Below are 27,432 nucleotides of genomic sequence, written 5' to 3' on the forward strand. Positions count from 1 at the left end.
TTTTATTGAGCATTAGAGCAAATTTGAGCTAAATATTCACTTAGATAAAGCTTATAAAGCATTTTTTGAAGTTTAAACATTCGTAAATAAACCAGTAACTATTAAGGAAAATATATTTTGAAATAATAAAAAGTCACAAAAAGATGTAAAAAATTAATTCAGTTTTAAAATTTATAAACATAAAAAAACTGAAGAAAAAGTATACAAACTGTTAAAATATATAAATTTATTTGTACATAAACAAAAGCTATGAGCTAACATTTCAAAAACTTATATACCTCAAAAACAATATAAAAGCAATTTAAAAACTATTATTTATCTAACAACTATCTGAAAAAGTTTAAAACAACATCTTAATTATTTTGATACTAATACTTTAAACTAAATAGCACTTTAAATTGTCACAAACCAAATTAGATTTAAAAGTTGCAAATAAAACCAGAACAAGGCTCAAAAATTTGAAAAATATCGAAATATCAGTACTACTTAAAAGTATTTCAACTCTGATCAGCCTTCTTGGAAATGTCTTCATACTTGATCCCTTTAACTTCGACGCCCTTGTGTTTACCACTTGAAATCTTAACGTCAGCGCTGAACTTCTTCTCGTCAATGCTCTCCAGCTTGGCAGTGCAACCTCTGTATTCGCCGTTCAAAATCAGCACTTTCCGGCCAAAGTTGGGCAGCACTGTTTCAAGGTGCGTTTGGTCGACTTTGATTTTCCCGCCACTTTTTATCATTTTGACGGTCGCTGTGAAGTCATCCGTGACTTCGATTATTTCTCCTTTCTGTTTGTGGTATCTGTGTGGTAAATAATTTAAGTCTTAAAATGTGATTATAAATATTCGATTTTTTTAGTCTTACAGTTTGTTTAAACAACAGTTTATTCTATAAATTTGTTTTCAAGCAGTTAGTAACTTTTTGATCGGTTTTTAACTTCATGATAATATCAAACTTTTTTTTATTTCAAATTACTTGTATAAAACCGCTTACAATAGCATCAGTTTATGAAACTTTAAATAGTAATACTTTTTAAAAAAAAGTATTATATAATACTATTCTTGTATAAAGATGATTTTAAAGGATTTAAATAATACAAAAGTGACTAAATATAAAACACTGAAAAATCAAAAAATAATTAAATATGGAATTAGCATAAACATTTTAAGACAACCACATAGTTGTATGCACAAATAAATCACCTTTCTCCCAGCCTTTTAGTGGTAACTTTAACAATAATTCCAGTGAAAATCCAGTTCTCCATTCTGAACTTGCTCTTTCTCGATTTTTCCTTCTCGGCAAGTTCGTGGAACGCCGATTTCTTTCTCTTCTTTTCTTTGGAATGGCTTTCTTTTTCGGGGAGGCTTTTCCTTTTGGTTCCAGATGAAGAACTAAAATTAAAAACAAAACGTCGTTTTAATTTTCAAAAGCTTTTAAAGTTTTATGATAAATTATACACTATCAATTTTTCTAGCAACTTTTATTTTAAAAATATAGTAGTTTAAGGTAATTATGAAACAGTCATTTAATTAAAGAAGTAAACTTTACAAATATAATAATGTATTAAAAACAATAGTCGTAGATAATTACTTTCTTCAGAAAAATAATTTTGACAAATTTCTAAACTAAAACTCTAACCTCAAAGATTCAGATTTAACAGAAGATGGCTTCGATGTAGATTTAGCAGACTGCAGTTTGGATGATTGTCCGAACTTGAAAGCAACTTTCTCTTCCTCGTTTGACCTTATCAATTCTGTGAACTCAGTTTTACCTGGATTTAATCCTTCCTTCTCCTGGCCTTTCCTAATCATTTCTTCTATTTGCCTGGAAATTATTAATAATATACAATTTAGCACAACAATTGGTTTTTAAATGTTCCTAAACTTAGTATATTATTAAAAATTTATTAACACAACAGTTGGAACATCTCAAAACCTGATACGTTTTGCTCAAATATCAACTTGAGTTTTTACAACTATTACTTTTTATTATGTGTCAAAAAAAAATTACAAGAACAACACTGATTTATTGCAACGTCATACCTTAAATTAGCACAAAAAAAAAACCTAAAAGTTGTATAAAACTATTATGTGAAGACACCAATTTTTGTTTTAATATATATTTAAAAACTTATTAAAAAGCAAACACCAAATACAATCACCTTAATTTAATAAATTGATTAATAAATTAAAATCTCACCTAGCATGCCTTTCTTCATCGTCTTGTTCTCTCATTCTTGCTTTTTCTAATTCTTTTTGTCTCTTTAACACAAGAGGATCTCTGTCTATGTATTGGATGAACCATCCTTTTTCTGTTTGATCAACCTGCAATAAATGTTAAAATGAATGTTTGTTAATATAAGTTAAACTTAATATAAGTTTAAAAAATAAACAGAAATATTTAAAGAAATAAGTTTAAGTAAACTTAATATTAATTAAGTTAATAAATAATTTTTTTTAAGTTTTATATAATCAGAAGTTTAAATGCATTTATAAATAAACACACTTGAGCATTGGCTTTATCTTATAAATTTATTTCATTTAATTAAATCTAATACAATCTATTTTTCTGTTAGCATTTTTAACTTTCATTACATACAGCTAAAAACAGTGATCTTTTCTGATTAAAAATCGTTGTTTCTTTTAACTAACTAATGTTAATACTATTTATAAAAGTATTTACTAGTATAAAAATGTTAGCAAAGGTTTTTTTTAACAATCTAGTAATAAAGTGAAACGAATCAATTTTTTTACAGAAACTAACTTACTACTCAGTTTATAAAATTAAAATTAAAACTTACAAAAACATTAGTGTTTATTTAAAACCACAGCAAAATTACTTAACAAGCTCCTAACTGGCAATAAACTTTAATAATGCTTAAATTAAATCGAATAAAAGGACTTATAATATTAAAACAAACATAATAAAGATAATTACTTTAAATTTTTTTATTAGTCTTTTGTAATTGAAATCTAATATGAAACACTTAAAAGGCTTCTATAAATATGGAATTTAATGAAACAAAGTTCAATATTTTTTAATTTAATTATTTCAAATTAAAAAACAAAAACTATTAATCTGTTAGAATAAGTTATAGTAGAATAGGGAGTACAGCACATTTTTTTTTGGTCATATTGTAGTATTCTTTCAAGTCCATATGATTTGAATGTGTTTTTGATTCATTAAGAAGAATCTGAATAAAAAAATAAATTTCAAAAAAAAAGTTTCCTTGCAGCCCAAAAAAACAATTCCAACCCCAAAAATCACATACTTTTTGATTTTTAGACTTGAACAGTAATAAAATCACTTTTACATGTCCTAAACTTATAGTTTATGTATTAAATGAAAGCTTATACTTATTGACATATATTTAAAGACATATTAACTGCTTTTGATGTAATAAGACTTCATAATCACATTAAATGTGCAAAATTTGTCTGTAAAATGTAGGAGTATGGAGTACAGCACATTTTTTTTGATCATATTGCGAAATTCAAATAAGTAAATATGATTGGGATGTGTTTTTGCTTAGTTAAAAAGAATCTAAAAAAATTATAGTGTTGCAAATGAAAAGTTGCTGCCCAAAAATCAAAAAATATGTGATTTTTGGGGTTGAAATCAGTTTTTTGGGCAGCAACTTTTTTTTTGCAAAATTAAAATTTATTTTTTAGATTTTTTTCAACTAGTCAAAAACACATCCAAATCATATTTACTTATTTTAATTTCACAATACAACCAAAAAAATGTGCTGTACTCCTACATTTTACAGACAAATTTTGCACATTTGATGTGATTTTGAAGTCTTATAACATCAAAAGCAGTTAATATGTTTTTAAATATATGTCAATAAGTATAAGCTTTCATTTAATACATAAATTATAAGTTTAGGACATGTAGAAGTGATTTTATTACTGTTTAAGTCAAAAAATCAAAAAGTATGTGATTTTTTAGGTTGAAATTAGTTTTTTGGGCTGCAAGCATACTTTGTTTTTTTGAATTTTTTATTCAGATTCTTCTTAATGAAGCAAAAACTATCCAAATCATATGAACTGATGTGTCAAGCAAACATCACCCAAGTACTCCCTACCCCTAGTTATAGGGTAAATGGCAATATATGCTATCAAAAACTAGTGGGTAAAAATTGTAATATATTTAGTTTCTAGCACATACAAACAATAAGTATAATAACTGATTTAGTTTAATACCCACAAAAAACCATAAATTTACCACTATCTCAGTAAATTTATTTATTTTAATTAAAATATAACTTATGTACTCTGTACAGTAAATGAACAATATTTTTAAACAATTTACAAACCATATATATTATATAACTTAATTGTATTACTCATATTAAAGGCATAGGAGGTTTAATCACTTTTTTTCCCAATTTGTTTTTATTTTGTTGAGTTTTAAGTAAGCTACAAGTTGATTTTTACAAATTTAAAAAACTAAAAATATTTTTTGAGCCCGTCAAAGTCGGAAGCTACAATAAGTTCCTTATGGGAGGCAAAAAAAGACTATTTGACTAAAAATCCATCTCCTTCTACGTTTTTTGAGACAATTATCTCAAATTTAAGAAAAAGTTTTTTGCCATATTTAGAAAACTCTGTCGGAACTAAATTTAAAAAGAAAAAATATTTTATTAAAACAAACAAAACACTGTTTATGTTTATTTAATTGAAATAACAATACAAACCTTACAAATACCCTCTCTTCCAAGCCACTGTGTGAATTGTCCTAATGTCTCCCATCTAGTTGAATTCATGTGAATGTGTTCTTTATATCCAATGTACTCATTGTACACCTAAAAATATAAAACCTTTGTATTACAATTATCAATAAGAAATTGTTTTTAAAAGAGTTTTACATAAAAAGAGTTTTACATGCATTTATATACTTTATTTAAAACAAATCAAAATAATATAACTTTTTTTTAATTAAAAAACTTCATGCTTAATTGTTGAAATATATATTTGCTATATAGTTATAACAGGTTATCAAAAGAAGATATTTTTATATAATAGTTACTTTAATTTAAAAAATTGAACTATTTATATTAAAGTTATTTTCAACACTGCACTAGTTTTAGTAAAAACCAACTAACAATGTTATTGTGAACTCTTTTAGTTCCAAACCTGCACTTCAACAGCTTCAAAAACTCCTTTAAAAATTCATCAGAAAACATGTTGTTAAAAGCAGCTGGGTTTTCACCTGAAATTATAATTAGTTTTATAAAATGTCATGCATTAAAAATCTTTAAATTTTTTCTTACTAATTTTTAGTTAAGTAAACGTTTTATATAAAATATAAATAAAAAATAAAAAATGTTTACTTTAAACCTAACATTCAGCTGTGTTGAATTAAATTATTTATAATATCTTAGATCTTGTACACAAACTAAATAATGTTATAAAATTTAAAATAAATTTGAATGAATTAAGATTGCAAACTAACAATCATAAGCATATATCTAACAAAGATAAGTCACTGCATAGAAATTTAAGAAAGTAGTTTTGGTTAAAAAAAAATAAAACTTGTCAAGAATACAAATCAACAACAAAATGTTGTGCTTAAAAAGCATTGCATAAAAATTTGAGTGAACTTATTAGATAAAATAAGTAAAACTTCAATACAAACCAGCAATAAGTAGTTGTCTCTGATGTGATTCTGACATTGTGTGGCATTTGAAACCATTTTCATCTCTGCATTGTTTCTGGCACATTTGACAGTACCATCTCAATTTCTGCAGCCCCTTTGACTTAATACGGTTGGAAATTGCTTTTGGGGTCAAAAATCCACCTTTTTCTTTTCCCATTGTTACAGATTAGTTTAAATTCTAAAATGTATGTTATATTTCAACTGTTACTATTAGCTACTACAACTAATTTTTAGAATAAAGTCTGCTATAACACAGCTTCAGTTACAAAATATTTCTGCATACTTAATTTTTTTTTATTTTTTTTTAAAGGAAAGTTAAAACAAATGTAATTTTATATATTTAATTTTTAAATTAAAAAACCATAACCAGTTAATTTATGTAAACTTAACTAGTTTTTTGAAAAGTATATAGAACAAAATTTGAATTTTGCAAGTTGGTATTTAATAAATTGTACTTAAAAGTATGAAGTTCTACTGATAAACATCAATTTCAACCAATATTTTTAAAGAAACATTTGAAATTAATTACATAAATATTGTGAAATAAAATAGCTATCAAATGATTAAAGAGTATTAAAAAATTTAAAATAAATAATTTTAACATCACTTTTAATATGTAATTTTATTATTTAATGAAAAAAGTAAGTGTCAGGGTGTCTTTTTTTTAATTAGAAGTATGACTTTTTTTAACATTATTTTAAAAATATGAAAAGAAAATTAAGGTCATTTTTTACAATATGAATTTAAAGTTGTTCTATAACTTCTGTTTTGTAGCTGTTTTTTTCAAATTGTACAAGAAATAAGTTTAATCAAATGGTATAACTTTTGATTGTTACAATTATTTCATTATTATTTTAAATGGTTTGCATTTATGGATTGTGTGAGCTTTATTGAAGATTTAATTTTATTCTCTTTTTTGGGTTTAAGTTGAGGTTTTCAAAATTTTATAGTGTAAAGAAGCTTATCAAAAGCCCTCAATTCTTGGTATTGTTTATTGAACAACAAAAAAACAATTTAAATTATAATTGTTCTTAGGACCAGGTGTACAAATAAAAACTTTTAATTATCAAGTTACACCTACTTTATGGATACAGTTGACATCTTGTCTGGGACTTACAATGTTACCTGATGGGACTTAAATGCAAAAAAATGACCAAAAACTATTAAATTTGCATTAAAGTATGCTAAATTGTGAAAAAATAAAGTAATAAGAGCCAAAAACTGAAAAACATCAGATTGACTCTATATATCCTAGTATTATTATTTTATTATTTTATTAATGTATCTTGCTAAATTTTAGATGGAAAGATAGAATAACTATATTCTTTGAAATTAAACTACAAAATAGTATTGGATTTGTTTTGTATATCTGTCAACCACATAGAGGCATAGGGGGGTAAAACACTTTTTTTGAAATTTTTTTGCAATATCTATACTTAAGTTTTTGATTTGCCAACTAAACCTTTTTTATCTTTTTGAGGAACTCTAAAGCAGGTTAATCATTTTAGAAAAAATAGCTATAAAGTTTAAATATTAGCTTTTTATTATCATAAATTGCAATCAACATTATCAATTATTTCAAACTTTAAACACTACCTATGATAAAATTGCAACTATTTACAATGAACTGTTATGTCTTTACCTCTATCTTTAGTTCTTTGATTTAAGATAAATAGGAGAAGGGTTTTAAAAATTATATAAAAAAGAAATCAGTATTGAAATATTAAATTTACTTATTAGATAAGCAATTATAAAAGTAGCAGTACTGTTCACTAATTTCATCTTTACAAACTCTCACAATATTAGTATTTATAATTTAAATACAGCAGTATAATTTAAATATAAATTAAAATGTACTTGACTTCACAAAAAAATATCCTGACTAGGTTTTTTATTTCAACCTGTCACTACTAGCTCTGTTAGCTAAAACTGATATTATTGAATGCCTTCAGCTTAAATAGTTGTATTGCAAAGAGCCAAAATAGTTTTATTGCAAAGAGCCAAAATAGTTATTTTTTGGATAAAAACTCCTAGTTAATGTAATTAAAGACATAATACTTAGTAAATTTATTGTCTAATCATGTTTTAATAAAGTTACTACTCTTTGAATCATAAGAGCCAACCTTTAAGGTTAACTGCTTTTTTTAATATGTTAAAAAAGTGCAAATAAATTTAAAAACACTGTTAATCCATTTTAAATATTTTATAAGTATAAACAAAAAGACTTATTTATAAATATGAATTTAACAAAAAAAAAGATACTTAAACTAGCATGAAATTCATAAAAATCAAACACAGTCTGAATTTTTCTCAACTACTTCTGAAAAACTTTTAAATGACATGAAAAAAACTAAATATCTTTGAATTGCAATATACATGGTTGCCACTGACCAAGCTGAGAAAAATTTCCTGACTTTTTCCTGACTTTTTACCAAAATTTTTCTGACTTTTCTCAAACAGTTTTACTTATATTAATTGTTCATTTAGTTTAATAAAATATAACCCAAATTATTTAATAAAAAATCCTTAAATAAATGATCAATTTAAAAAGAATATACTTAAGTTACTGTATAAAAAAGACATAAAAAGTAAACTATATATCTGTTGTATAAAATATTTCCTCTTATAATTTAGTATAAAATTTGTAACAATTAAATATGCTCTTATTTACTTTAAAAACTTAAGTTACTCTACAAAAATTACAAATAATAAGTAATCTTGGCATATGCCTCTCTTATAACTTAGTTTATAAATTTAAACAACTTTGTAAAAATTATAAAGAGGTAAAGTTACATTTACAGGGTTCGTGCGCGAAATTTTTTTCATTTAGCCTGACTGAGACCAATTTAGCCTGACATTTTTTCAAAGTAAGGAAAATCCCCTTTAGAAGTAATTTTAGGTATTGAGGGTCTTGATTAGCACTATTATAGTCTCCGACTTCAATCAGCTTTATCTCAAAATATTTAGAGCTTTAAAAATCTGCAAAAAGCAACTCATAGCTTAGTTATAACTCAATAAAATAAGACTAAAATGTTGAAAAAGGTTATTGACCCCTCCCTATGCTCTTAACATAACAAATTCAGTAATAAGTTTTAAAAAAAGTGTTATATATAATCTATTACTAGTGTAAAAATTTAATATATATTACTAAATACATTGTTTAATTTAATTAATCACTAAGTAAAAACATTATAACCAGAAGATTTACATTAAAACGACGTGAAATGTTGTGTTTAAAAAAAATCAAAATGAAACGCTTACAGGAGTATTAAAATTCAAACAAACAGCCAGTTGTTGAACTAAACTGTAATGTTTAATCTGTATTTGTTTAATAAATGTTCATAATTATGACGTACATAATCTACTCAAAATAATGAAGATTCTAAAATTTTTTTAGAGATTCAACAAATGGTTATAAGCGTTTATTTTTACAAACACTAACTGATTTTGTCTTTAATAACTAAATCTTTATTTAGAAATAAATTCACATCTCATTTGATCTTAAAAAATTTCTCAATTTTTTTAATCAAAGATTTTCAAGCACTTGAACTGAGAAAAACTGATATTCTCAAATTTTTAAATAAAAAACTGATTTAGCCTGAGGTTTTTCAACTTTTTTCAAAAAAACTGATTTAGCCTGACTTAGCCTGATTTAGCCTGACGCGCACAAACCCTGCATTTACTTGTTACATAAAATACTAAACTAACTGCTTAGTTATAAAGAACTCAATTATTTAAACAAAAAACAATTTGATTCTAAAATTATGCTAGATAAACTTTTGTGTATATATCACAGTTTCACTATGGAAGTGTCCTTGCTACAGATCATCAATACTAAAAAGCTTACAAAATCTGCTTGAACAAGTAGGGTACTTGTTCAATATGTTAATAGAAAAATTTTGTAGTTTTATAAAGGATATTTTACTAATTTTTACCAGGTGAAGGTATTGCAAATAAAATTAAAAAAATTTGTAAGTTTCTAGGAAAATTTTGGAAATTTTTTCAGACTTTAAAGGATTTCTAATTAATTTTTACCATTTAAAGGCTTTAGAAAATAAGGAATTTTGTAAGTCTAAACTGATTTTTTTTTTATCAAATTTCCCGAATTTTCTTGACTTTTTTTCAAAACCCCCCATTTTTTTCTGACTTTTCCTGAATTTTGTCATTTTTTAAATTTTTTCTGACTTTTCCTGACCGAGTGGCAACCCTGTGTGTGAGAATCTGGTTTATGTAAGTTGATAGTTTATACTTTTTTTTAAGTGTTGGCCATGAGATCAACTAAGCAGCATTCAATTAAGAGAAAAGTTAAAAAGTTAGTAAAACAACAGCATATTAATGTAAGCTTTGCTTTATTTTTTATTTTCTAGCATAGACAAATTAGTTTTGTACAGGTTTTTTCTTGACCTATACTGAATAAACCTCAAATACTTCAAAATAAAAACAAAGACTTAAAGCTTAAAAATTAAAAAATAAATAAACTATTACTAATACAGTTTTAAGCTTATATAAACCTTTATTTAAATTTCTCTGGGTGACACATGTATAAAAAAATGGCTGACACATATATCAAAAAAAATTAACCTTTTAATACCATCTTAAATTGAAAAAAATAGTAAACCAAATTAATTCTTCCTTAAATAATTTGTTGTTTTTACCTTACATTATTAATACGTATATTTATACATACTTTTGTACACATAATGTAACAATTTAATTGAGAATATACAACTCAAGAGATAGATGCTATTTATAGTGACTGTAGTTTTTAATAGTTTTGCTTTAAACATAATGTTTACATGTTACTAAAACTAAAACCAGCTCAAAGAACTAATTTGTCTTTTTGCAAATATTCAGGGCTCAACTTCAACTTATACTATATATATATAAACAGCAGTGAATACACTATCTAAATTTTGTTTTACTTGTCACAAAATAAATAGATAAAAAAACTTAAAAAATTATATATTGTTTGCTTAAGCAAAGTTAAATTTGTTTAGAACGTTTTCAATATTTTATTGAAGATAGCGTTTCGGATCTTTTTTGTTTATTAAAAAATATTTATGAGTAAATTCTAGTTTTAAATTGAAATTTTTTTTAATTGCAAAAATACAATGCTTATATCATCAACCCTTTTTACTTTAATTGAACTTGAAATTTTAATGACTTAAACTTGGTAAATATTAGTTAGTAGTTAGTACCTTTAATATTTTATATGACAGATTACCATAATAATTAGATACCAAAAAATGAATATAACGCAGTGTAAAACAAGGAACAACAAACAAAGGAGCTTTATTTTAATTAAAAAATTGTATGTTTATATTGTTAAGCGTAGCTATTGTTAAGAGTAGTTATCATTGTGGCGATAAGAGTATAGCAAAAAACTACAAGAGCAAAAAATCATATAAAGTTATGTATATATTCAAAACTCCTTTATAGAGTTTTGCAACTTTGTACTTCAGAGTAAGACTAGTTATAACTTTAATAGTATTTAAAAAAAAAAATATTGGTTTAAAATTGTTTATTTTTTATAATTTTTAATTATTTTTTTAATTTTGCAGCTCTAAAATTTTTACTTTTGCCTAATTTAATATATAGATTAGACTTACATATAATGATAGTTAAAATAAAAGTTACGAAAGATTTCATTAATTATTAGCTTTGTATTAGCAAAATTATTTTTACATCAATTGCTAGTTTTTAACTTGTTTTAAAAGTTTCTACCAGAGTTCAATGTAAGCATTTTTTCTAAATTAGAAAATTATCACTTAAATAAAAATGCTTAACGTCTTAGCAATTTGAAATGAATAAGTTTATAACATGTTTTAGTTGTTTAAGCTAAAAACGTTATAAAAACAAATAAAATATTAAAAACTGCATTATCGATCCTCATTGTAATTTAAATTTGTTCTATACATTTAACACTATCAAATAAAAACTTTTTATTTGCCTCTAAACTTGGAATTAAAGAAACAACTTAACAAAAGTTAAGATTTTAAAAATATTTTACTAAACCATTTTATATCAAAGTTTTTAACTGGATTTTATAAAGATAATTTTAATAAAAAAACTAAAGCTTAAGTTATCTCAAAGCTATTAACAGTCAAAAACAAGTATCTATCCCGTATTTTTCATATAAAGCCTAAGTTTTGTTAAACTTACAGTTTTGATGCATATATTAATAGCATTAACTTCAACATTTTTGTTCAACAAAATTAAGCATAATATGAAAAATTCATTGCTACAATAACTAAAACGAAAAAATCAATGTAACTCTTTTATCTGATATTTATTTTAACAGTTAATTACTAAGAAATTACTATAAACATTGTTGTGTTAGTTTAATTTAAAACAAGACACAATCTTATATTTTCTTAATGAGTAATGACCAATTTAAGATTATTTTACTTATACTTTACTTTTGATTGTTTTTCAAAACTTATTGAAAGTTTAAAAAACTACGCTAAAATTTTTCTAACACTCTCGTTACACACAAAAAACTGCGTTTTAAAAATTTAATGCAAACAAAACCCTGGAAAAAGATTTTTGATGTTGTTTTATCTATAACAGGGGTCGGCAGCCTTGTGGACTCGCAGGCCTATTTTTTAGCAAAAATTGCTCGCAGGCCGAACTTAAAAAAAAAAACACCTTTGAGGGCTGCATTTATTTAAAAAAGTTCTAGTAACCAGTATAAAAATATTACTTGAGCTCAAGAATATGAAAAATAAAGCATTATTAGAGCACTAATGAAAATTTATTTTGAATTAAGGGTCTAACTGTAAGTTTAGTTTACAAAATCTTAAGTTTTAGTTGGTTTTAAATATATAAGTGCTTGGAAAGGAGCTTGCAGGCCGAAGATTTTGACTTTGAGGGCCGCAGTTTGCAGACCCATGATCTATAGTTATGAACAATTTTAGTTAGCTAAAAGCTGCACCTTTTCAACAAACATGTGCAAATTACTAGGGTATTTAATCTATATACTGCTCTAAATTTTTTTTTTCTTTTTAGTAGTTTAAAACTTTGGTAAGTTCGTTAATTTATTTCTCAAAGTAAAAAAAAAATGCATTGCAATTAAGGAAAAAGAACATACTTCTTTGTTTGCACTTTTAAAACTTAAATTTAAGCTAACATAAAGATAAGTTTACAAAAAGAACTTAAACATTTTTTACGGCTGATAGTTTATTTAGTTATTTTTTAAGTAAAAAATGACTGATGATATAGTTATAAAATAATTTCAAAACTTACATTACAGAGAACTGTTAACTAAGTTGTTTAAAGTTTAAAAATAAATATTCCAAAACTTATATAGTTGAATTGTTGCCATGCTAATTTATTTGTAATTCAAAAATACGTTTGTTAATTATAAATACGAAAACTATCACAAGTTCGAGTTTTATTAGTTAAACATTTAAAATTATATGATGAAATTCTATATTATTTATTATTTTGTTTTTTATTAAAAAGTTGATAACAAAATAAGTTCTTCAGTTTATTTCATTTGAATAGTACATTAATTAAACAAACAAGGTTTTCTGTTGAACGTTTTTTTTTATTAAAGTCTTATACTTTTAGAAATATTTAGTTTTAAAACAAGAAAAAAAAACAAAAATAAAAAAATTAGTAAAATTTTAATTTTGAATTTAATTTTCATTATTTTGATTAACAACAAACTTTTTGAATTTGAAAATATAAAATATACCGCTTGAAATGTATCATAAGTCACAAAAATCACGAAGTACTAAATCACAAAACTTCAAAGATTTAAAATTTACAAAATGCAGATGGTTTTTCAACACTTTCTAAAGATGACCAGCAATTGCGTGATGAGTAAGACCTGTGATAAAAGACAATATTATTAAAGTTTTTGAATAGCAATTAGTATATTTCATTTGAACAATTTTCGATTTATATTTGACTTGTAATATAAACACTTTCTATGGCTTATCTTGAGTATGTTTTTTGTTTTATCTTGAGACACATTAGTTTTAAGTTGTTAGTATAAACAGTTATTTTAGCATAAAATATTTGAGTTGTTAACAAAAGTATTTTTTCTGAAAAAAAACAAATGAAACTTAAGTTTAAAAAAGTTTTGACTAAAACGACATTAGAACTTTAATCTTTATCTTTATGACTAGCACACATAAGTACTTACTCATTACTGTATCAGTATCTTATTAAACCTAAAATGCTTATCAACTATGAGAAAAACAACTCTCTGAATAACAAAAACAAACACAGCTAATAAATTTTTTTATAAAAAGTTTAAATTGTTTTACAGCACTAAAAATAAACAAATGTATAACAAAACTTTTGACAACAAACCGGCAACAGCAGACTGGAATCCAGCGTTGTAATCGGTAGCGACTTCGTTCAATTTGAAGTCTTTCTTGTCGTCAACGTACCTACCTAACTCATCAGGTCCCCCGACCAGGGCCCCGTATAAAATATGGGGGTTGGGCCCGGGGTTGTTGAGGCTGTTCCAACCGCATACTGGAACGGGGCGGGATCTCCAAGTGGGGCATGAACTGTTTTTAAATGTTTTGTTTAATTACATCAGTGTTTGTGTATTCTATTTTAAAAAGTAGCTGTGAAAAGGATTTTCAAGAGAAAATAGTAAAACAGTTTAGCAGTAGTACATTATATACTAACAAACAATTTATAGATACTCTAGTGTATTTATAAATGTAAATTTTACATGTTTGAAATTCTAAAACTGATTTAGGAGTCTTTTACCAAAATTATAAACTACTACGCAAAAATCTTATTAAACCAAATGCTTTAAAAGATAAACGCTTTTTTTAAATGTTAATAATCAACGCTCATTTACCTATTTACTCATAGGGTGTGTTATACATATTTATTAAACATTCAAAATTTTTAACTTGTTGTACAAAATAAAAGTACCAAAATTATTACCTTGCCCTGTGATGGGGTCTTCTAGGAGGGTTCCTTCCGAATCCGATGACGTAACTTGATCTTCTCTCGTTGTCGCCAAGCAAGTAGTTGATCTGCTTCTTTGCGTATTGCAGGTACCTGTTTCTGTTCGGCATCGCAGGTTCCAAGTTTGCAGCAAATGTCGCGATTGCAGCGAAGTTTGCTGGAAAATATTTTAAATACTCAACATTTTTATTTGATTACATCTTAAATTAAATTAACTTTTCCTTAATTGCTTGAGATTTTTTGCTAAGGTAGTAAATTTAACGTGATTATAGAGTTTATCCAAAAAAGTTGGATAAAAATGAAGTTTGTTTCAAATTACCTTAATTAAATTAATTATAAATTTTAATTATAAATGGTTTGTTTTACTTAGCATTTACTATTGTTAAAATTAGAAGTCTAGTTCATAAGTGACAGTAAGTTTATAAAATCTTAACTTAAATGCTACAAAACGTACTCCCAATTTAGTTACTTGACTTATTTTACTTAAGCTACTTGGAATAATTTGGTTGAGTATTAACATGAATGATCTGTATCAATACAATTAAGTAAGCTTTCTATATTACTAACTATTATATCTATTAGGACCCTACTTAACAAACTAGCAAAAGTTACGTGGACGCCATTAAATATACTAAACCTATAGGACTATCAGGACCTTAAAAATTAACTAACAAACCAGCATATCTATTAGGACCCCACTCTGACTTCCAAGTCAACCCTTGGGGTGTCGTTCTGATGTTCATAGCAGAATCCATGAACCTCGCTACATTGTTTCTGTATCTGTTCTCTCTGGTGAACTCTGCCATTAGCACCTGTTTGAAACGTTCGCAACTTGTAAATGAAACAATTTAAGTAACTTTATTAAAATAAGTACATACAACTAATTTTTCACTCCATAATTTTCAATTAAATAAAATGTTGATGATGCAAATTTCTTACTACCTTATTAATTTGTATCTTATTAAAACTGAGCATACCCAAAATTACACATATATATATATTTCAATTTTTTTATAGAAGCTCTAGATGTTTAAGTGGTACTTTTTGTAAACATAAATTGTCATTACCTGCACTCCAGCATACTTGTTGTCCCACGAGAACTCAGCCGGTGTTCCTCCACCACCATAGTTATTATACCTCTGCTTCAGTATGTCCAAGTATTTCTGCTGCTTTGTCGACTTGTACAACCAAGCTGCTGCCCACAGGAGTTCATCGTTGTATCCGCTCCACGAGTTGTAAAATTCAGCTACCCCTGGCACCGAGTCTTGGTAGTTCTTTCTGTGGAGAAAATAGCAGGTTTAATATATATGACTACTACAAACACCTAAATGTTTTAATTTTGAATAGGATCTTAAGGTTTTGAGTCTCTTATCCACAGTGACTAGGTCTCTGGTTTAAGACAACTAAAAGAAAAAAAAAACCATATAGTAAACTATATACAGTTTGTGTGTTTAAAAATGTAGTCAATCAGGTCTAAGGTCAACAAGACACATAACAGCACTATTATAACTTAAATAAATAGTATATAAACTTATATAATTTAATTAATTTTCATTTATACCTCCTTTCATCAGCAAACTCGTACAATTCCCTCGCATGTCTCATCAATGTCCTAGCATAAGAAGGGTTGATCCTACTGAACACGATAGAAGCAGCTGACAAAGCAGCAGAGGTTTCCGCAGCTACCTCAGTGCCTCCATTATTCGCGTCTATTTTGTATAACCTGTTGTTTCTCCTGTTATCCTCAGGCCTCTCCCATCTACTGTGGTCTGCTTCACCGTCTGTAACCTATGTAATTTTGTTGCAATATTGTTATGCATTTAAGAAATGTTTACACATCATATTAATTGTGTAAGTAAATGACAAGTATGTAACAGTTAAAAATTTAAATTTTCAAGCACGTGGTCTACTTAACATTAATGTAAAATTTCAAAATCATTCCTAATGAATTGAATGTTAGTAAAAATAAAATATTATAAAACGCGGTTTATACGCCGTTATTTGTCGATTTACTATTGAAGACTTTAAGACCTTTATTTTAACATTATAACTACAATGTTTATTTAAACAGGGTTTGCAGTAAAAGGTTTTCTCAAGATCATGATCTAATTTTCAACTATGACGTCACATACATATTTTAAAAGTAACAAACATAAACAAAAAAAAAAACTTATTATAAATTAACTTTTAACCTGAGCATAAAACTCGTATTTAGAGGGATGGGCGTTGATGAAATAATCGGTTCCCCATTTGATCATTTGCAGGGCCCTATCGAATTCCCCAGATTGTTGATACGCATCAGTGAATTCGACCAATCCCCACGCAACCGTTGTTATGGTAAACGCCATGGGGAACCCGAATTTTACGTTGTCACCCGCTGAAAAAAAAAGTTAGCTCACCAATACGTCAATTAGCGATCGGTATGTCTCTTGTCGTGCTTAAAAATTTGCTTAACTTTTAAAGTCAGTTAAAAAGTGTTTCAATCAATACTACTTAGCGTTCATCTAAGTTATTTTATATACATATACAGTTTTTATTGATAATGAATTTTGTCGTATAAAAAACTTAGTACAATATAGCTAGTCTAAATCTGTATGCCAATTTATAAGTTTTATTTTTGATATTAATGTAGTCAGAACATTTAATCTGACTATTTAACAAATCTCCTTTAGAATGAACAAAAATACCAACTAACCATCATAGTATCCCTTGCTGAGGTCAACACCGTCTTGGCATCCGTCTTTCAGTCCAGAATCGCCTCTCCATCCGATCCTGTTATTAGCAGGAAGCTTTCCTGATCTCTGCGCTTCGTAGAAGAGAAGTGACAAGTGGAGGACTTGATTGTAATCGTACTTTGTTCTTCCCTTTACTGAAAAGTTTTAAATAATTATTAACTTAAATATTTAAGTATGAAACATTTAATAATAAAACCTACAAACATCACATCAAGTAAAAATAAACATTGGTATGTTTCTAATATTATAAATTTACTATATATAATAATTGATTCTTTTTAGTTGAACAATGTATTTTTAATGATATAGTAGGACTCTTTACTTCTTTAAAAACAGTCTCTAGTATTCTTACAAACTAACAATCAGAAAGTTTGAGCTGCCATCATTTCAATCAATATTTACTATATTGATAAATAGTACACTAGTTTTTGCACAAAGTAGTGCATATAAAAAAAACTAACAGTTAGAAGGTTTGAATCCCCTTGGGTTGGTCATTCTACTTCTCATGGGTAACAACCCGTATGGGGCGTTTTGTGCGCATCTACCCCTGTTAGACGGCGCCCTTGTAGTTCTTCTGGTGGTTGTAGGGGGTTGAGTGGTTTTGATCTCGTCCAACTCCGAAGACACTTGGATAAGTCCTGTTAATTTTAAAACATTTAAGTTTATATAACATAAGGTTTTTTTGAATACTCAAAATAGTGTAAGTTTTTCATTACTTTTTGCAGTTGGGATTAGTTACATATGACGAAAAAAAAAGTACAAGACTTTTATTTGTGAAAGACATGCAAGTTTCGCATAAAAGCTAAAGTGGATGTTGTTTATTGTCGTGTTACCTTCTGTTTGCTTAACCGTTTAAAACAACAAAAAGCCTATATACATATAAAATCATGTTAAAAAACACATCTTACCAGCAATATAAATAGCATATAATGAATAAGAAAACAATCTTAAAATATTTGAATTATGTATACAAATCTTACCAGCATATATACATATAAAATAATATAAAAATAACAAATCTTACCAGCAATAGCAGTTGTGAACCCGGCATTGTAGTCAGTGGCAACTTCGTTCTGCTTGTAATCTTTCTTGTCATCAACATAGTCACCATTCAAATCGGGTCCACCAACAAGGGCCCCGTATAAGATATGGGGGTTTGGTCCTGGTGAGTTGTGGGCGTTCCAACCGCAAGCTGGCACTGGGGTTGAAGTCCACGTCGGGCAAGAACTGTTTAGGGGATTTTTTTTATATTTTCATGTACTTTACTTAATACTAAATCTGAGTAAAATACTGTATAAATACTGTACAACTGAGGAAACTTTCAAAACAAACTAAAGATACATAAACAGTTTACAGGTAAAAAGTTAAGCTTATGGTAAAAAACTTTGTATAAGCTTGGAGCAAAATTGATTATTTGGATTTTACACTTAAGTCTACTACGTCATAACTTATACCTCGCCCTGTGATGAGGTTGCTTAGGAGGGTTCATTCCGAACCCAACTGATTATCTTGAAATTACACTTAAGTCTACTACGTCATAACTTATACCTCGCCCTGTGATGAGGTTGCTTAGGGGGATTCCTTCCGAACCCGATGACGTAACTGGACTTTCTCTCGTTGTCACCTAGCAGGTAGTTGATCTGCTTTCTGGCGTACTCTATGTACCGGTCTCTCTGCTGCATTGGTGGCTGCAAATTGGCGGCAAACAGGGCGATTGCAGCGAAGTTTGCTGGAAAACAATGTTTAAGTGTTGAGATATCAGGATTTGAAAACTTTAGAGGTGAAGTTTATATGTTGACACTTGTTTTTTAGTTGCATTATATAGAATACGAAGAAATACCTTATAAACATGAATTTGACTAGACTAAACAAATATAGCATAAAGTTTGTATTTTACTATGTTAGCTTGTTATAAAGAACATATAAGTAAAATTGAGTTGTTTAATTGTTAAATAAATAGTGAAAAACTGATTCATAAAGATTAACTTCTAAATTGTAAAATTTTAACAAAGAACCTTAAAGATTTCAAAAGCATGATTAATTGAAAAAGGTATTCACACATTTTAAATTATCAACCTGCGTATCTGTTAGGACCCCATTCTTGCTTCCATGTCATTCCCATGGGTGTCTTGGGGAGGTTGTTAGCATTATCAAGGAACCTGGACACTTGCTGGCGGTACTTGTTCTCATTTGTGAATTCAGCCATCAGCACCTGATGTAGAAATTAAAATAGTTGCAGTTATCATAAATATAACAATTGAATAAATTATAAAATTGACAGCTGTTACTTTTAAGATAGAAACATGCACGCGCTGTAAAAAGCGCTTATATGTTAGTGTGTGTTATCTATCAAACAATAAGGTAACAGCAAAGTTTTTTTATCAAAAAATATTTTGTAATGTTAATTATTGATTCTGTAACATTTAAACACTTTTAAAAAGCTATTTTATGATCGGTTTAGTAGGTACTTGTGCTCACTTGAACACCAGCGTATTTATTATCCCAAGAGAATTCTGGAGGTGTCCTACTTCCACCAAAGTTATCATATCTCTGCTTCAAAATATTCAAATATTTCTGTTCTTTTGTCGACTTGTACAACCAAGCTGCTGCCCATAGAAGTTCATCGTTGTAACCGCTCCATGATTTGTAAAATTCAGCTACCCCCGGCACCGAATCGTGGTAATTTCTCCTGTGATATTAAACATCAATTTCAAGTTATATCTTTTAAAAGTTTTTGTTTTGTAGATTGTATTAAGCTGTTAAACTATCTACTTTGTAACTTTATATCATACTTTGTTAAATTTAATTGATTAATGTTTGAAAAAGTATATTTTATCTAAAATACATACAGTAGCTGATAATAGAAGCAAATTGCACTAAGAAATTTACTATATTAATTTTTTAAAGTAAATACAAGTTAAAAATTTGGTAATTATTCCAAAATTATATGTTGACTACTACCTTTTCTCATCAGCAAACTCGTAAAGCTCTCTAGCATGCCTGCTGAGTTCTTTAGAATATTTTGGATCAATCCTCTCAAACACGATAGAAGTAGCTGACAACGCAGCAGAAGTTTCTGCAGCTACCTCAGTGCCTCCGTTATTCGCGTCTATTTTGTACAACCTGTTGTTTCTCTTGTTATCCTCAGGCCTCTCCCATCTACTGTGGTCTGCTCCACCGTCTGTAACCTGGAATAAAATAACTTTTGTGTACAACTTTACATAGCTTGACATGTATTTAAATGCTTGCTGGTACCACTTATAGTTATATAGCATAAAAACTGTTGGTTTTGTAACCAAATTTTTTACAAGTATTATTATACTAGTGTCATGAGATCAATTTAGAATCAAACTTATAAGGGTACTTAGGTACTTAAAGTTAGGTTGATATTCTTCAATAAGTTCTCTTCTCAAACTAACTTAGGTTACGTTCCGCAAAGCTATGACGTCACAACTAGCACAGCCATATTATAAAAAAATGTATTGAAAAAATACTAACCTGAGCATAAAACTCGTATTTAGAGGGATGGGCGTTGATGAAATAATCAGTTCCCCATTTGATCATTTGCAGGGCCCTATCGAATTCCCCAGATTGTTGATACGCATCAGTGAATTCGACCAGTCCCCACGCTACAGTTGTTATGGTGAACGCCATGGGGAAACCGAACTTCACGTTGTCACCGGCTGAAAGGGGAAAATAAGTTAATAAGTGTAAATAAAGTAAAAAAGACAATGGTATGTATTAGTGTTGTAAAACAATTGTTTAAGAGACTATTGATGTTATAAAGATGAAGTAATGATTTTAACAGTATGATAAAAAGAAAATATTAGTAAGCTTTTAGCAATGTCAAATGGAATACTTCTAAGCTCTTTCTTATTATAGAATAAATATCATGTAAACACTGAAACCATAGCTCTTCAAAGATAGTTGTTTAATAGAATTATAAATAGATTTATACTTATTTCTTTGTTAAGGTCTATTTTTTACTTCTCACCATCATAGTATCCCTTGCTGAGGTCAACACCGTCTTGGCAACCATCTTTCAGACCTGAATCGCCTCTCCATCCGATCCTGTTGTTAGCTGGAAGCTTTCCTGATCTCTGAGCTTCGTAGAACAAAAGTGACAAGTGGAGGACTTGATTGTAATCGTACTTTGTTACACGAGCATCTGAAAATTAAAGTAATTGAAAATATCAATCTTTTACTCTAGTTTTGCTTAGCTGCAATCGTAGGAGCAGTTATTTATATTATATGTTAATTTTTGCATGCGTTTTTTTGAAGAAGTGTAATCATACACAGAAACTAAAGGTTAAGTAAAAGTGTTTAGGCTGTTTACTCAATCGACAGGTTAGTATATACTAACTGTAAATTCACAACGCTATATGACACGAAATCGGTAAATCCGATCATTATATTACTCATATGTTAATTTTCTCAACAAGAACTGACAAGGTAGAAACATTATGTTAGTTTATACAAAGTTCGACTAAAATTTGTTTCTGTTTAAAAAACTTTTATTGTAATTTGAAATTTATAAACACTCCGCAAAGTTTAAAGTAATGAATTAAAACTTCAAAAATTAAAGTAGTAACAAAAATTTTCAATAATACTTACATGGTCTGATATTGTATAGTTTCTATATCTAAAATTTTATAGCTAATCACACTTGAAAATTAATAGTCAGTCTTTTAAACTATAAAGAATAAAAAACTCATTGTAATAGTCATAAGGTATTTATTATAACATGGTAAGATCGTAAACACTTATCTAATAGCTAATAGTGTACTATTGATGCTTGTGAGTCCGTTCAAATTAGTATGCTAATGTTTTATGTATCAAAAAGAAACACCTTAAAGTGAGAAGTATACGTAGAGCTAGCAAAGTTGTTTAAAAAACTTATAAAAAAAATCCGAAAAAAACTCACAAGGTGATCTTTTGAAACCGTTCGGGTTAGTCTGTTTCGACCTCCTAGGAAGGTTTCCGAAAGGAGCGTTGTTTGAGCACCTCGCCCGATTGTTAGATGAAGTTGTCCTACTAGTGGCTGGTTCGTTCGTGACGGGAGTTTCCGTCGTGCGGGTTTCCGTTGTGACGTCACCACCACCAGGGGGAATTACTGTGACGTCAGTGTTAGGGGTGGCACCGTTGTTGCAAAACGTTACGACGCCTGTGTGAGAATTAGTTATTGGTTAAAAATTTTCAATAACTTTTGCATGTATCATGTAACGTTCAATAAAGAATTACTTGATTGGAAAATGTTCATTGTTTGGTTTTACTTAATTATAAGTTTTCGAACTTGTATTGATAATTAATACGCAAAAGTATCAGAAGTTTACTATTTGTTTTCTGATGAATTTTTTTAAATTATTTAGTGCCTAAAAATTGGCTTAACTGATTTTAATATTCCGAGAAAAGTAAGTTTTAGTTTATACTAAATAAATCAAACTATTATTGATAATATTGAATGAATTTTATAACAAATATTTTCAAAGACAAATAAATATATTTAAAGTGATTGCATGTTTTTAAAAAACAACTTTTACTTTTTAGTACAATAACTTTTGGAACTACAGAAACTATTATGATACTTCACCTATCATGGTATCGTGAATATTTTAGCGTTTAAAATAGTCGTAAGTGATTTTAATATTCTGAAAAAAAAAGTTTTACCTTATAGTAATCATATTAAACTATCATTGATAATATTCAATATATATTTTATAACAAATATATTAAATTTTTCAAAAGTTTTGTATATTTAAAGCCATTAAATGTTTTTAAAAAACAACTTTTACTTTTTAGTAAAATTACTTTTAAAACTATAAAAAATACTATAAAATATGTTATTGTGAAAGCAGTCTTAATACTTTGAACACGTTAACCAGTTAAGAATTTTTAACTTTTGGTTGTTGACAGTTTCTTACAAGCCAAAACGAGCTTTTAGTCATTAAATACAATTTTGACGTCATAGACAAAAAATATTTTATTTCCTTATTTTTTGCCTAATTTAAACCTTACAACTAAAAAGATTGGTTGAAACATATAAAATTTCATAAAAATTTACAATATTATTCTAAAGTGGCTGTCATAAACGTTTTTTTATTAATTTAATCGTTTCTAACTAGTAAAAGTATGATTAGTGTGCTACTCAAATTTCATAAATTTAAAACTTTTTTTATATAAAATTCAAACTAACAATTAATAGGTTTTCTAGCAGACGTGGTAGAAACTTGGAATGCTTGCTCAATATTAAGCAAATATTATTAGAACTAATGAAACATATTTACTTACAGTCAATAGGTTCACTAGCCGATATGGTTGAAACTTGGAATGCTTGCTCAATATTAAACTAATTTTATTAAAACTAATAAAACATATCAACTTACAATCAATAGGTTCACTAGCAGATGTGGTTGAAACTTGGAATGCTTGCTCAATATTAGTCTGCCCGTTACTGTTATACTGGAAAGGATTTATCAACCAAATTTTTCCGTCCTGGAAGGGACCCTCTGCATTGCCTCCAAATGCCTTTAAATTAAAAACATTATTAAGTAGTTAAAAACAATATTTTTTGCTTGTTAGCAGGAGGTGATTTTAGTTTGAAAAAATTATTAGTGTTATTAAAACAAATCATTTGAGTAAGCTTAAACTTCTATAGTTTTTTTAGCAGACACGATGATATTAAAGAAAATTTTATCCTAAATAACTTAAATACAGTGAAGTATAGCTTAAATACAGTGAAGTATAGCTTAAATACAGTGAAGCTTATTCTTAGCAGATAAGTAAGAGAAAGCCAAGTAACTTTTTCAACAAGTTTTTGTTCGAATAAATGTTTTATTAAAAAGCATATTTAGCTGTAAAATCATATAAAAACATAAAGTAGAAAATACCTGAATTCTGTCAACGGGCTTGGCAAACTCCAGTTTAATCGACCAGTCGTTGATGCTCTGTGGGACATCTGCTCTCTTCTGAACTTTCGCCTGAAAATTGAAAGTTTGACCCTGACTCCATCCAGGGTTTGTTATGACGTAGCCGTCTTGTGACAAGACTAAAAAAATAAGTTATACTTTTCAGTTTTTTAATCAATTTAAATTGATTTTCGTTAAAGAACTTATAAAAGTTTCCAACTTGTCCGTAATACAGCTTGTTTTACATAAAACTGCAAAAAATTTCTAGCTGAACTATTTTTTAAAACTTTAAAGAACAACAACTTTGTTTAACTTAAGTTTATGACTTCTAAAAAAAATCACAACTTTGAAGAGCAAAAGCTCGAGTTTGTTTAAATCTATTCAATAATCATTCAATAATTCTTTACATTTAACTGTTAACACACAAACTTTCACAATCGCCATCCTGAGAGGGCGGTGTCGTGGTGGTAGTCACTCTTTCTGTGGTGGTACTCCTTGTAGTACTCCTTGTAGTAGTTGTAGGTGGTCTCGTGGTTGCCCTGGTTGTGGTGCTTGGTAACGGCACTACTGGGTTCTCGGTCAAGATGCAGGACACGTCGAAATTTGTCCTCTTGTTGTAAAACCCGACCATGGCTGGAATAAAAAGTTTTAGTTCAAAATTCTGCTTGTTTAGCTCTGTACAAGCTTTTTTTTTAATATTTATTTAACTGCTTTGTTGAAAACCTCCTTACTGTTTTACTTAGTTTTTCAGTTGTTATTATAAAACTACTACATAAAATAAAGTTTTAATTAGTTTAAAATTTTTAAATCTCGGTAATAAACTTGCATTTTTGCGTCAAATATTGTTTTTGTTGTTTAAATTTACTACGTATAAATATACAAACACTTAAACTATAAGAATATATTTTCATAATTTAAACACAATTTTAAAAGATTAAACTTTTTGCAGATTTGTTTAAAATATACTTCAGAGAATTAAACCTGTAAGCATTCTCGGGTTGAAATCGTTCAAGTTTCTGATCTGCAGGTAAAATGTGTAACTCCCAAACATTGATATATCCCGGTTGTGTGCCATGCTATTAGCCAATAAGATCCTCTTATTCCTGGCCCTGGTCACTATCACGTGACCACCGTTGATTGTCGCACTTTGCGGGAAGTCCCTTTTTTAAGGATTTGTTTTAGTTAAACGTTTATAGTCTACATCATAAAAAGCTCTATAATTGCTTATATACACTCAAAAAGTAGACATCTGGATTTTAAATTAGAAAAGTTTAAGTTACTTTTCTATAAATTAAGAAAAATATAAGTTGCTGTACTTTTAGTGACTAGTATTCGATGTTTTAGTCTGTCAAGTCTATGAACAACAGTTAACAGTTTTATATAAAAAAAACTGACTATAACAATTAGTTCTAAGTTAACAGTTGTTTTTAAAACCTTAAAAGTAGCGTAAAGTAAAAAAAAACCACATTAAATGTTTATCTTATGACTTAATTTTTAAATTTGCTTTTTTTTTACAAAATAATTTAAACTTTTTTATAATATTTAACATATTTGTTTGAGAAATATAATTTTTTCAAGAACTTTGATGATTGTTTATATTTATAAAAGCTTTTCTGTAATGATATTAAAAATAAAAGGTTGATGAATCTCGTACATTGCACTGTGTAACAGATTACAAAAATTAATTGAAATTAAATTAATCTAAAATCAAAATATGTGATTTTAGTTTATTTTTTGTTGGTGCAATTAAACTAGAATTTAATCAAAGACAAACTAACTCGGGGAACACGATTGCCACGGTGAATCCGTTTGTAGTTGTTTCCATCGGTTTCACTTCCACTCTCAGGAAAACCCCCGATGGTGAAACCTCCACCACGCCGAAACTGGCCCTTTGAAAATCCGGCATTTCGCAATCATCTTGACCCAGGGCCGAGTTGATGAATATCAACAAAACTACCACACTCTTGACATACATTTTGTGTGAATGTTTGTTGAGTGTGCAGTTATTTTTTTGTCTTATTACTCGATAATCTGTTTAAAAAATGTCTAGTTCTTATTTTAAACAGTTCGATTAAAGTCCGAAATATAGAATTATGTCAGTAAACAATTACCAGCAATTAAAACAAAACAGTTTAAGAAACTAAACTCCTTAAGTACACATTGTGGAGTGAATGTTTGTTAACATGTAATCTTTTATTTTATTTAGCTTTTTTTTGCTTTATTCTTATTTTAATATAACCCGTGTAAACAAATTTTATATCTTACTAGTAAGAGCCAAATCATAAATTATGTTAATAAACAACTATCAGTAACTAAAAATAAATAACACAATAATCACACTCTAAAAGTACATGTTGTTGTGTGAATGTTTTTTACAGAGTGTATTTTCATTTATGCAACTGTATTTTATTTTCCGTGAATTAAGTAAGAGGAAGTTACGTCACAGAGGCATGCGAAAGCTGAACATTTCGAACGTGATTTGTGTTAAATGGTGGCAAGAAAATACCGAAAATATTGTTGCTTTATTTGGTTAAAAACTTGTTTGGGTTGTTTCTTTTTGTTTTTGTTTAAGAAATGGTCGATGATTAAAATATAGGTGTTCGTGTACAAAGTTTAAAACACAACATTTATCTTTAAAGAAAAAGTTTATGTTAGTCACCGCTATTATGTTTGCATTTATTGTGAGTTTTCTGGATGAACTTAACTTACGTAGATAAATTTAAAATCACTAGAAATTAATAAAATACGAAGGTTATGAGAATGAAAGATTAACTATTTTTTTTCTTCTTTTTTACTTGTTGCATTTATTTCGGTTTGAAATTGATAAATAAATTAGATAATCTTTCTGTGCAAAAAATATTATACTTTGTGAAGATATTAAAATTTGTACGTATTAAACGTAAAACCTAAAATAAGTTTAATAATAGTCTACAGTTATACAGTAAACTTTTTATTTATCATAAATTAATAATTAGTATAATAAATAATCAATAATCGTAAATTAATTACTAAATTACTTACTTATGTATTTTTACATATTTACATACTTTCATATACTTTAAAATGATGTTGAACATTACTAACTAACTTATTAACAAAAATTAAAATGAACAAAGTTTAAAAGATTTCGTCTAGTTTTTTATCTCAGTCATAATGCTTGCAAATAAAAAATCTTGTTTAGCCATAATTAATTA

General features: G+C 27.6%; 2 protein-coding genes across 2 annotated transcripts; both read right to left on the minus strand.

The window, feature by feature from the left end:
* Positions 1 to 13: 13 nt before the first annotated feature.
* LOC145849814 (DNA/RNA-binding protein KIN17-like) lies at positions 14 to 5,829 on the minus strand. Its single transcript, XM_082954882.1, has 7 exons — positions 5,638 to 5,829; positions 5,105 to 5,211; positions 4,697 to 4,804; positions 2,197 to 2,321; positions 1,636 to 1,821; positions 1,200 to 1,388; positions 14 to 798 (listed from the first exon to the last, which is right to left on the minus strand). The coding sequence occupies exons 1-7, from the start codon at positions 5,813 to 5,815 to the stop codon at positions 498 to 500; spliced, it is 1,194 nt and encodes a 397-aa protein (XP_082811008.1). The 5' UTR covers positions 5,816 to 5,829; the 3' UTR covers positions 14 to 497.
* A 7,287-nt stretch (positions 5,830 to 13,116) lies between these two features.
* LOC145829709 (uncharacterized) lies at positions 13,117 to 26,274 on the minus strand. The gene is made up of 22 exons (XM_082937568.1): positions 26,017 to 26,274; positions 25,220 to 25,398; positions 24,668 to 24,871; positions 24,221 to 24,378; positions 23,717 to 23,858; positions 22,258 to 22,497; positions 21,328 to 21,501; positions 20,832 to 21,016; positions 20,295 to 20,521; positions 19,812 to 20,022; positions 19,410 to 19,545; positions 18,882 to 19,062; positions 18,358 to 18,560; positions 17,795 to 17,971; positions 17,294 to 17,467; positions 16,791 to 16,975; positions 16,160 to 16,386; positions 15,666 to 15,876; positions 15,275 to 15,410; positions 14,575 to 14,755; positions 13,981 to 14,183; positions 13,117 to 13,492 (listed from the first exon to the last, which is right to left on the minus strand). The coding sequence occupies exons 1-22, from the start codon at positions 26,211 to 26,213 to the stop codon at positions 13,458 to 13,460; spliced, it is 3,966 nt and encodes a 1,321-aa protein (XP_082793694.1). The 5' UTR covers positions 26,214 to 26,274; the 3' UTR covers positions 13,117 to 13,457.
* Between the last annotated feature and the right edge of the window lie 1,158 nt (positions 26,275 to 27,432).

Source organism: Thalia democratica, chromosome 2 (genome assembly GCF_965202585.1).
Source record: "Thalia democratica chromosome 2, ktThaDemo2.hap1.1, whole genome shotgun sequence".
Taxonomy (NCBI): domain Eukaryota; kingdom Metazoa; phylum Chordata; class Thaliacea; order Salpida; family Salpidae; genus Thalia; species Thalia democratica.

Excerpts from the sequence above, each read along its gene's own strand:
- LOC145849814 (XM_082954882.1), bottom strand. The coding sequence starts at position 5,815 with ATGGGAAAAGAAAAAGGTGGATTTTTGACCCCAAAAGCAATTTCCAAC. Across the intron at positions 5,212-5,637 it reads GAGACAACTACTTATTGCTG|GTGAAAACCCAGCTGCTTTT; the intron begins GTTTGTATTGAA and ends TTATAATTTCAG. Across the intron at positions 1,389-1,635 it reads GTTAAATCTGAATCTTTGAG|TTCTTCATCTGGAACCAAAA; the intron begins GTTAGAGTTTTA and ends TTTTAATTTTAG.
- LOC145829709 (XM_082937568.1), bottom strand. The coding sequence starts at position 26,213 with ATGTATGTCAAGAGTGTGGTAGTTTTGTTGATATTCATCAACTCGGCC. Across the intron at positions 20,023-20,294 it reads GAGTTTGCTGATGAGAAAAG|GAGAAATTACCACGATTCGG; the intron begins GTAGTAGTCAAC and ends TTAATATCACAG. Across the intron at positions 13,493-13,980 it reads ATTCCAGTCTGCTGTTGCCG|GTCTTACTCATCACGCAATT; the intron begins GTTTGTTGTCAA and ends CTTTTATCACAG.